Source organism: Pinus tabuliformis, chromosome 9 (genome assembly GCF_031772625.1).
Source record: "Pinus tabuliformis cultivar Carrire ecotype Pingquan chromosome 9, CPIR1, whole genome shotgun sequence".
NCBI lineage: Eukaryota > Viridiplantae > Streptophyta > Pinopsida > Pinales > Pinaceae > Pinus > Pinus tabuliformis.
Window position 1 is genome coordinate 1,606,472,130 of NC_142307.1, and position 12,456 is coordinate 1,606,484,585.

The window sequence follows — 12,456 nt, forward strand, 5'->3', positions numbered from 1 at the left end:
TCATGTAGCTTCCATATTATTGATACCTTTACCTCCAAAGGGTCTTTGATCATATGGAGTCTTTTGGACCAATTAAATTGTTAGAATTTTAATGTTATTCATCTTGTCGCTTCATATGTTCTTTGTTCTTAAATGTTTCCTATAAATTCCCTCTTTGACATATTTATTCATTCATCCTCACCATGTTATTTTAGAATACCTGCAACTAGGATCATCGATGACAAGAAAAAATAAGTCTGAAAAATCTCCTATTCTAACATGTTTCATGTAACTTTTTTGTTCATGGTTTAACAATGTGCTCAGGAAGAACAAGGGAAAATTTTGGGCGCAAGGCACACTACTAAGGAGGAAGTCTTGAGTTTTTTAGGCTTGAGGATGTGTTGTACGCTCAACAAGGAAGGGAAAGTTTTATGGAGGGAATAGGGTGCAAGTATGAAGGATGAAGGATGGTCATTAAATCTTGTTTATGCACCAAACGCTCAAGTGAGGGTGAGGAATTGGTGGAGGGCGTAGGGCGCATCATGAAGAGGGATGGAGTGCTCGATTGAAGACTGATGATGTTTTGTGTGTTTGGTTGGGTGTAGGGTGCACTTTTGAAGGCTAAAGGGGCTCCTTAATCAATGTTGGTGTGCCATGTGCCCAACTGGGAGGAAGGATTGCTTTAAGGGCACAATTCAGAAAAGGAAGGAGGAAATGTTTCTCCAGAGTGCGCCATGCACTCTTGGAGGGTGCAGAGCACACTCCAAATAGGGAAGGGGTTCTGACTAAGGCTTACGAGTGTGCCATGCACTTTATTAGCCATAATGAGCCAGATTTGAGAACCACATGTTTTGACTGAGTCTAGAAAGTTAGGGCAAGGAAAGCACTATGAACTAAGACTAAAATAAAGTGTGACACATAACAAATCATTAGAAAAGCTTAAAAAAGATCAAATACTAAGAAATATACATCAAAATTATAGTTTACAAACATTCCCCAAGTACAATAGACTAAGTGTGTGAGACTATGACCAAAAGTGTCGTTTTAAAAAAAGCAAAGGTATTATAACCATGAATTGTACCAGAGATGTACTAAACAATGCGACGACACTTAGGAATGACCAAGAATACTTGAAACATGTAAAATGACTTGAAGAAACACTTGAATAGAAAAATGACACTTGATATGATAGTTTGGTAGGCTCCAAAATTTGAATGCAGCGAAGTTTTGGGGGTGTTGTAGCGACGAAAATACTTGGCGACACATTGGGTGAGCTTCAACTTCTCTTAATAGGAATAAATTTTCATTTAAAGGGTTAGCCATTCAAGAAGTATCGATTCACCAATACAATTTACTTAACCTCCCCTTTTGACCCGGTTATACACATAACACCTCACGTTCCTCTCCTTGGTTTAACACAAAAAAGAACATGCCATATTACAATTGTTTCAATCCGGGAAAGGGTAACATAAAATGACGAGTTTAAGATATTTAAAGAATGAGTTTCATCTCTGGTGTTGCTCCGCTACCAGTAGGGCTGGACAATACCCCAATGGAGTTACTATAGATCACAATTGTTGCTTCACTGCTAGCAAGCTTGAACATTACCCCGACAAAGTCACGTGTTGCACCCATTGCGTAGGAAGCCTTTCTCTTCTTTAACCCTTTATTTATTTATTTAATATATCTATGCTTCAACACTTATTATTTCAATGGGAAGAAGAGGGATTCTGACTTATTTAGAGCAAAAGATTTTTCCCTTCAGAGAAGTATTAATATAACCATTGATATCAATTTTCTCACTATATATTTTCTCCTTATCCTTTCTCTACTTGATTGGATAAGCTTGTAAAAACACCAAGCAGATTTAACACTAAGTTGAGGAGTTGGGATACTAGAATAGATGCGGGTCTGATAGGTTCTCTTAAGGTTTTCTTCTTGAATGGATCATATTTTCCATGCATACTTAGCTCAACCTATGGCTTCTTCCAAAACAAATAATAAGAACTAATAGATAGCGAAGAATTATGGTTGTCACATTTTCTCTTTACTCCACCACAAAGCCATTATGATCCATGCAATCTTTCACACAAGGTCTTATTTATGTACAATGACCAAGACACACAACAAGACATGACATGACTTGACACGACGTACATGAGACAAACAACAGGTTATAAAGAAATAAATTGTACAGGGAACACAAATTAGAGACACTACTAAAAATAATGCTTAAAATATCGGCCATTAACAGGAAGAGGGTCAATCCTCCCATCTAAATATTTCAACTTGAATGCATTATGGCCAAGTTTCTCTTCAATGGTATAAGGGCCTATCCACAAATATTGGAACTTCATGTGTTTGCCTTTCTCTTCATGGGCTTTATCCCACTTCAATACTAAGTCACCTACATCGAAACTCTTAGTCCCTACAAATTTCTTATCGAACGAATGCTTGATACAATTTTGATGTGCAATTTATTTTTCTTTAGCTTTGAGCCTCTCTTCCTCCAGTTTAAGCAATGTATCTATCTTATTTTGAACCAAAAGGCATGGCTTACCTTGGGACTGTTGGGAGCATTTTAAGGCTAGGAGATACAAGTTAGGTGGCAGAATATCTTCCTTACCGTATACAAGGAAGTATGGTGAGGTTTTAAGAGAGGGTTTAGGAGTTACACGGTCAACCCATAATGCATTCACCAAAGCATGTGCCAATTCCTTTGTTTAGAGAAAACATTTTTTTTTATTATGTGAATGAGATTCTTGTTTGCTGATTCTGCTAAAAAATTTCCCTGTGGGTAATAATTTGATGCATGCTTTAATACAATATCATTTTAATTCATGAAAATTTTCGAAAAAAGTCACATAGAAAGTATTAGGTCGACGTGTTTCGAACCAGCCAGTGTGGTTCATCTTCAGGACAATACCATTTTCTAATGCAAACTCCTAAAGTTTCAAAAAATAAAAATAAGTTGCATTATCAAAGGCAAGAGATGTTGGAATGCCAAACATATTTATGATGTTTTGCTTAGGAATTGGATGACTTCCTAGTCATTGACTTGTCTTATTGGAACTGCTTTGGTCCACCGAGTGAAAGATTTCTCCAATAACATCTAGTCCCTGTTGTTGGAAGGGCTCCTCAACTGCTATTGGTAGTAGTGGAGTGGTTGACTTATGGTCTTGACTGACACATCTTTGATAATATGGGCACTTCTGGGCATAAGCATGAGCATCCTTAAATAACGTGGGCCAATAATAGCCAAACCTCATTACTTTGTGTGAAATTGTATTGCCTACATAGTGTCTACCTTCCAATCCGTCGTGCAAATCTCTTAACACCTTCTCTGTTTCTTGAGGCACTAGGCATCTTATCAAGACACCATTATGGAGCTTTATGAAAATCACTCCATGAGTGAGTTGATAAGATATAGATTTAAGGTGAATTTTCCTCTTTTGTTTGTTCGATAATGTGTAGGAAAGGTTCCATTCTCTAAGTATTGTTGTATATATAAATACCATGGCATTGTCGATATTTTCTAGGGAACTTGTTCAATGTTATACATCTCTATTTCCTGCTCCCATCCTGAAAGATATTACTTTGTAGCATCATTATCTTTTGCTACAAGTTGACAAAGGGCATGACCCTTAATAGTATGAACTGGCTTAAACTCCAGATCATATTCTTGCAAACGGGTCATCTAATTAGCCCTTTTCTCACCTAGTTGTTGTTGCACAAAGAGTGTTTTGACTGCTGGATGAGGCACATATATGATCGTGTGAGATTTGGGAAGATAGGGCCTGAAATGCTTAATTGCCTTGTATACATCATAAGCTTGTTTATCAATGGTATGGTAGTTCAACTCCGACCCTTGTACGCGAACACCCATGTTCAAAGAAATAGGCCATTCTTTTCCTTCAACATTTTTTTGCATCAATAAAGTTGGAGTAGATGAATCTGATGCAACAGTGTAAAGAAAGAAATCCTTTCCATAATCAGGAATAAACAATGCAGACTCATCAATAATAACTTGTTTGATATGAGTAAAATCATCGTTTTCCCTTTTGTCCCATTTCTATATTGCATATTTCTTTATCGCCTCTTGCAATGGTTTAACTATCTAAGCATAGCCAGAGATGAACTTTTGCAGGAAATTAATCTTCCCCAAGAAATATTGCATAGCCTTCTTGTTTATAGGGAACGAGATATGGGCTATAGTTTTGAGCCTTTCCAGATCAATTTTGATTATGCTCTTGGCAATGATGTGTCCTAAGAGAATGTCTTATGACACACCAAATATGCTTTCTTGGGATTGAGATAAATCCCATACTTGTGACATTGTTCAAGTATCTATTTTATATGACGAACATGGTCCGATATTCTTTTAGAGAATACAATTACATCATCTAGATAGACTACCACAGATTGGCCAATCAAGGCACGAAAGGAAATGTCACTGCTCTTTGAAATGTAGCGCCAATTATAATAAGTCCAAATGACATGCTCTTAAAGGTGAAAGTTCCCCACTTGGTCCTGAAAGTAGTTTTGAGGCTGCCTGGTTATGCCACTAGCATTTGATTGTATCCAGAGAAACCATCTAGTAGTGAGAACATTTTAGACCTAGATACTATTTGGAGGATCTGTTTCGTGGATGGAACTAGATAATTATCTTTGTATGATGCTTTGGTTGAGATTGTGAAAGTTGACACATAACATTATCTAACCAAACTTCTTCCTGACAGGGACCAAATTTGAAACCTAAGTAGAATGTCTGACCTTAAAAATGATCCGAGCATCCAACAACTTCCTTAATTCCTTTTGGATTAGGGTCTTAAGTGTTGGATGAACTTTACTTAGATTTTTTTGAACCAACTTCACCCCTTCTTTAATGGGAATGACATGTTGGATAATACGAGTATCATATGTCTTTAAATCATCATAATTCCATGCAAACACTTCATGGTACTATTTGAAAAGGTTGATGAATGCTTTTCTTTCTTGCGGAGAACATGTATCAAGGTTTACATATTTTGGATCGTCTTGAGTTTCCAGATTGACTTGTTCATATGAAATCATCGAGCTCTAAGTCTTATTATTAATTGGTCCTCTGAACCCGTTTGCAAGTCATATAGTTTTTCAAGGGACACTACACCTTTAGGCATAGTATTCCCTTTCATTGCGTCGACTGCTTCCTACAAATCCTTGTCATGCTCATTTTCTTCAATGGCCGCATCTTTGAACACATCTACATTAGCTATAAAATACAATATTTGTTGGTAATCCTTGAAAACACAAAAAATAGTTACGTCATCAGGCATAGATGGTTTATATATAATCTCTATAGAAAAACCATTTTTCAAAGGAGCCATTCTAGCAATTGCATTAGCTAATGTGTCTGTGGCGACATTTCTAATTCTAGGAATAAAAATAATATTAAAAGAATTAAAATAAGTAACAAGTCACCATACCTCATGTTCGTAGTTTCTTAAACTTGTTGAAACACAATGGATAGTGTTTCGTACCTGGCAAGTAACCACTTCTGAGTCTCCAATTAGCTTGACCAACTCTACCTTCAGGTCAATGGATTTCTTTAATCCAGGAATGAGCGCTTCATATTTGGTAGTATTGTTTGTACACTTGAAATCCAAATGACATGATAGGATGTACTTCTTGTTATGTGGGTCTATGAGAATGCAACCAACTCTAGAGCCATCTTGAATTTTTGAACCATCAAAGTACAAAGTCCAAATATTATTAGCTAATAAATTGGTTCCTATACTATTATTACTATGTATATATATGTTACAAGATTCATTAGCACCAGTTGGAGTACGAGGAAGGAGATCAAACTGTGTATATAGTGGGATGGGTGATGGCTATGCTTGATAACACCCATGATTAATTTTAAAGAAAAAATTTCCAAATATTACATCGATAAAGATGACATGATCATTATGACCCTCAAGTGGTGTCACAATATATTCATGTAGGGCTCACTTTCCACTCGAATTTGGTTGTTTCTTCCCTTGTATGGAAGCCATAAGCGTGACCATTATTTTTCAAAATACCCTTTTCACTTACTAGACTAGTCTTTGCTCAAGAGTGAGCGATAGGCTTCAGGGATTTCCAAGATTACAATGTTTATGCATTGGTGTACCCTTTGGTCTAATGATAAACCATATAATAACATTCTAGAGTTCACTAATGGCCTGGACAAGTGATATGTCCAGCTGAATTATTTGTGCATCATTTTTATCCCATTTAGCATTAATTTTATTAGCGATTGATAATGGTGTTACATTCACAGATGTACCCGAATCAACCAAACAATTATGGAAATTGTAATTAAATATTTCAAAATTTAACCAAAATGGGGGGCAAAGAGTGTTAGTATCTAAATTTACAACATTAACCATAGATTCAAGGGTTCCATGAGACTTACTAGATGTCGTTTGAGAAGTAGAGGCTTTGTCACCTAACGAAGGTTGTGAGAAGGCTTGGACAAGAAACTCATGCTGGCATGCTACCTTTGCAAGCTCAAACATGGAAATGTTGGCATGACCTCTTTTCATGTCCTCAATGGTATTATATTCGATGCTTTCATTTAAAACAAGCAATGTTGTAGTGTTTGTAGGCGTAGCTCTGTTTGAAAATTCTAGAGTGATAGACTTGTTTTTACTACTAGTGGAAGTGTTCTTAGAAGAAATAACATTTTCGTACTTGTTATGTGCATTCTATGCAGGATTGGATGGAAGCAATATCATTCTTAGGAATTGCTTATTCAACTCATGTCTTGTCAATTATTGTTCGAAGATGGACCCTTTTCTCCTCAAATTATAACAACCGGTTGGTTTCTGAGAATGGCTTCACTTTCTAGTGGTCCTTCAACACTTTTCTTGTTATTATTGAGAATGAAATAAAAAGCATTAACTGAGTGTCCAATACCTGTACTTTCCTCAGCTGTGGTAGGCTCATTTGTTTCCTCTACTTGCTTAGACTGCTAATTTTCTAGTAAAGTATTAATAATATGGGCTACCAAAGTGGTCATATTGTGGTTCCACTGTGGGAAAATTTTCTCAGAATGCCATTCTTGATGCAAGGAGAAGTAGTTTTACATGCCTACGATTTTAACATTCAACACAAAATTTAAGCTCTGGGTAGATTTAGATGGTTGGTTATTGTTATTCCTTCTGAATAAGAAATACTTATGAGGTTTGCTACTGGTAGAGGCCTCGTTTGACTTTCTCTTTAATTTTGAGACTTAATTAGTGAGTGAGTTTAAAGATTTAGTCAACCTTTCAATATCAACAAAATCGTTTTATTTAGCTGTATTTGAAGAGGATTGATACTTCTTGCCAGTCTCCTCGGAGTCTTTAGATTCTTCATCATCAGTAATAGCTCCTGTTAGAAAATTATATATTACAGAGCAATGAAAACATAAAATATTGCAGAAATGCATAAAACAAGAGAGACACAGATATACGTGGTTCACCCAGTTTGGGATACATCCATGGAGAAACAACCAATCCTTATTTTTATATTATCCAGCAAACTGAAGAGACACAACCTACAGTAGATCCGTTGTAATTCCCTCTTTTCTCTCAATCTCCTCTCTCTTCCTCATTCAAAATACAGAACTACATAGACACAATACAATTCCCTCATATATAGCAAGGGGTTGCCTTCTAGGGCAAAAAACCCTAAATTAAACATAACTTCTACCGTGAGATCTCCACCTAATGAACGGCCCAGATTGACTATGAAATTACAACATTTTACAAGGAAATTTTACATCTATTCTTAGCTTTGGGGGTGTTGCCCCCAATCCCCCCGCCAGGGGGGGCTCCTAAAGGTCGCAGCTGCCCCCCGTGGACCCCCCCTGCAGCGAATATTTTATGGGCGGTATTGCCGCCCCGTTATGAACTGGGGTCCAATGTGGTGATACCTTTGAATACAGAAGATAATCATGCTCCACACCCAACAGTCTCCCACTTGGAGACCGATTATAGCAACTCCACTGCTACTTCATTTGCTCGACAATGACTCCACTTTGGACCTGGTTGTTTCTCATCTTCTTCATCATGCTTGAAGACCAATTGAAACTGAGCAAATTCTCAATTTCTCCCTAATGACAACTTTTGTTAACATATCTGCAGGATTCTGGCTAGTGTGTATCTTTTCCAGCTTCAACTGTCCATCTTCCAATGCCGACCGTATGACATGGTACTTGAGCTGTATATGTTTAGTCTTGGAATGAAATGTAGAGTTCTTTGCAAGATGTATGGCACTCTGGTTGTCACTGTATAACTTGCCCAACTCCTGCTTCTTACCCAATTCATCCAGAAACCTTTGTAACCAAATCATTTCTTTACTAGCCTCTGTAGCAGCAACATACTATGCTTATGTTGTTGAGAGTGCAACAACACTTTGCAGTTTTGAGACCCAACTGACAGGTGTTCCACCTACAATAAACACATACCCTGTTGTGCTTCTCATGTTATATATATCACCCACCATATCTGCATCAACATATCCCTGTAGAGCAATGTTTGAACCACCAAAGCATAATGCTTGATTTGTGGTACCTCTCAAATACCTGAGAATCCACTTCACTGCCATCCAATGTTCTTTTCCTAGATTGTTCATGTACCTGCTTACAACTCCCACTGCATGTGCAATATCAGGCCTTGTGCAGACCATTGCATACATTAAGCTTCCAACTACTGATGCATATGGAACTTTAGACATATGAGCCATTTCTTCCTGAGTCTTGGAACACTCCTCCTTACTTAATTTGAAATGGCTAGCCAAAGGTATACTAACTGGTTTTGCATTCTGCATATTAAACCTTTTCAACACCTTTTCTATGTACTCACTTTGAGACAATGTTAATTTGTGATTCTTCCTATCTCTAGTTATTCTCATACCAAGGATTTGTTTTGCAACACCCAAATCCTTCATTGCAAATGAGTTTGCCAATTTTATTTTGAGTGCATTTATTTCCTACATGTTAGAACCTGTAACAAGCATGTCATCTACATACAATAAAAATATAATATAGCTGCCATCATTTTGCCTTTTGAGATAAACACAAAGATCAGAGTGACATCTAGTATAACCTTGTTCAGACATAAACCTGTCAAATTTTAGATACCACTTCCTTGGAGCCTGTTTTAAGCCATACAAGCTCTTCTTCAACCTGCACACTAGTTTCTCCTTCCCTTTTACTTCATATCCTTGTGGCTGCTGCATATATATCTCTTCCTCCAAATCCCCATGGAGAAAGGTTGTCTTTACATCTAACTGCTCAAGATGCAAATCTTCAGCTGCTACTAGACTTAAAATAGTTATGATTAAAGTCATTTTAACAATAGGGGAAAATATCTCATCAAGGTCTATACCCTTTTTCTGTGCAAACCCTTTCACCACAAGCCTAGCTTTATACCATTTTCTACCTCCATCTTCTTCGTTCAACTTGTAAGCCCATTTATTCTACAATGTTGTTTTACCTACAGGTAACCTGTCTAAGTCCCAAGTCTGGTTATGTGCTAAGGAGTCCATCTCTTCTTTCATGGCTTGCTCCCACTTCTTCCTGGTTTCTACCTGCACTGCTTCTTCATAACATTCTGGTTCACCAAAATCATTCAACAATACATAATATAATGAAGGAGAGTATCGTTCAGGGGGTCTACTTATCCTGGTAGATCTTCTAACACCACTTTTAGGTGTTTGAGGTGCTTGTTGCTGTTGTGGTTTTTTTTCTGGCTGTTGATCATTATGATTTTCAGGCACCATCACTTTTCCTGTGATCTCATTAAGCACTGTGTATTCTTTGTTTTCTTTTTCCTGTTTCTTTTCCTGCAGCTGAACCTTATGTTAGCGCTTGGAATTCACCTAGGCTGAGATAGACAAACTCTCAAGGCTACATCAAACCATTTCACCTCGTAGCTAGCCCTACGAGGTATGAGAAGGCTCTCTCGGGTCAGATTTGATAGATCTTTCAATAGGATTAGGCTGACCAATTAAGAATAAAGATTTTAGGCTAGTAAATTGATAGGGGGGGTTGATTTAATGTTTTTGGGGTTTTTAATGACGAGGTTTTTTCTGGGCTGCATGGGCAAAATCACAGTTTGAATAGAGAAATATAATGACTACACAGATTATCAACAGAGGCAAGGTAGGCAAGCAATTTAACACCAAATCTAGGTTTTAAATGGGATGGCAAGACTAGTGAGGAGCTAAGGAGGGCAAATAATACTTTGAATCCTCCTTAAACAGAGGAAAACATTGAACGTGAGCAAATTTATAGGAGGAGCATACAATACTATGAATTCCTACCTAAACACTTCCTTTGCTCAACTAGAAACGATCATGAAATGAAATGAAACATAACAGATCACATATGCAACAAAGGGAAAACTAATGTTAAATTAACATACCACATGAATCTCTGAAGTCAGAGCTGTGGTTTTCTCATTAAAAATCTCTGTTACAAAACTGCACAATGAAGCTCAGTTTCCTGCAGCTCTCAGCCCTCAGAAAAATCTCTCCTCTCCTGACTCTCTTTACAAATGACATTTTTAATACAATAAATAAAACTGCTGCCCAAAACAGGAGCGCTGTTTTAACTAACATCACAAAAATATGAAACAAAATACAGCTGGGGAAAACCAATCGACCCCAAGACCTCTGCGCTATTTCCACTACAATTATTAAAATTAGAAAGGAGAGTTACATCATCCTAAAATAATGCAGCGTCCCTCTTCCTCTAAATCTGCTCTAAATCTGCTGATGATTGGCCAAAATTGGAGCGCAGATCTACCAATTAAGAGATGAAACCAAATCGCATTTGTGACTGGACTTAAGTTCGATTTGCCACGTTGCATTTGCCAATACAATGACCTTCAAACTAATATTCCACCGATTCGGCTTATGGCGACAACTAAACCGAGAGCAGTTTACATGGCTGCATTCAAAAGCTCCAACTTCTAAGCGCCACATCGACCTCGATCCCACAAAATCTCCAAAGATCGCACCGTGATCTGGATCTTGGCATTGTGAAAGCCATATGTCTAGTAGCTGATGTAAAAGTTACTCCAACAATCAGCATCAGTAGTGCCAACAATGAATCATGGGAACTCTGAAGAATCATAACAGATGCCACTATGCGAATTGCCCATGCAACAAACTGGACTGTACCTATGTCCACACTCCCATCTTCCGAAAGAACTAATGCTCCTGTCAGGATAACACATGACAGAAGAAACGCTGCTACAAGATTAAACATTTCCTCACCAAAGCCTAATTCTTGAAGCATGGAATGAACCAACGTGGAATTACTGACCCAAGCCCAACAATTGATCCATACAAAACAACATATATTGTGCTTTTCCGTTTCTTCAACCGAAATTGTGAGGGAATCAAACAGCGTGCCCGGCATTCTAATATCAATAAATTTTGTTTCAAAAGGTGACATGAGAGCAGTCCATGAACCCTTGTCAAGTGCTTTCCACTCATTTTGCAGACATTGTCCCAATCCCAGTGATGCATTCCTGTGAAAACAAATTTCAATCTTCGTTGGATTTAATTTTGATATTCCGTCTGAATATTGCATATTTCTTGAGATGCTGCAACCTTTGAAGGCCAGGAATACAGACCCGATCACAAGCTATCAGGGTTCCAGGCTTTATGCCTGGTGAATTTTCAATCAAGGGCCCAGAAGGTAACTGTAATTTAAAAAAAAACGCGCTATGCACATCTGCATTTACAAGTGAAATGTCATCATCTCTGTGCCGAGCACGCTTGAACTCCTTGACATATTCACCCTGCCTTGTAAATGGTAAAAAAAAAAAAAAACTGATAGCAATATTTCGCCATGTCTCAAGTCGACCATCCGATAGTCTTTGAAAAACTCCCTTGCAAATACAGTCCGCACACTTCCTTTGCAGTCAATTATGTTAAATCGTGCCCTGGCTGCCATCCAAAGTTAAATTTTCATTTTGAGCCCAAAAGTGATCTTGAAATAGACAGAAATATATCTCCATATTTGTGTCTGTGACATGTGTAGTAGCATCTGTATCATTAATCACTTTGCAACCATCTAACAGTCCAAATCGATAAGCATAACATGATTTCGATAAAGCTGGAATTAGATAGTATAGAAGGTAACTGGAAGAATTTAGCTGTATTACATATTTAGTCCTTTGCTTCACTTTATCTGTTTCAACTACTATTTCTACCATAATTTCACCCTTATCCTTTTTGCTGCATGTCAGATTTGGAACCCAAGAAGCCGACCCAACAACATTACATGAAATGTTTACAGTTTCAATTCGGTCATCACCTTTGCTGTGGTTTCCAACAAACTCGGATATATTATGTTGACCATGGTATCTAAGATCTCATCTTGATAGGATGAAGAACCACCAGAAACAATACTTTCGTTATTTCTCAGAGCAAAGTGTAAGCAAGGCTCTTCAA

General features: G+C 37.5%; 1 protein-coding gene across 1 annotated transcript; it reads right to left on the reverse strand.

Annotated features, from left to right (window-relative positions):
• Positions 1-10,948: 10,948 nt before the first annotated feature.
• On the reverse strand, positions 10,949-11,590 carry LOC149154920 (uncharacterized). The gene has a single exon (XM_089444257.1). The coding sequence runs from the start codon at positions 11,588-11,590 to the stop codon at positions 10,949-10,951; it is 642 nt and encodes a 213-aa protein (XP_089300383.1).
• Between the last annotated feature and the right edge of the window lie 866 nt (positions 11,591-12,456).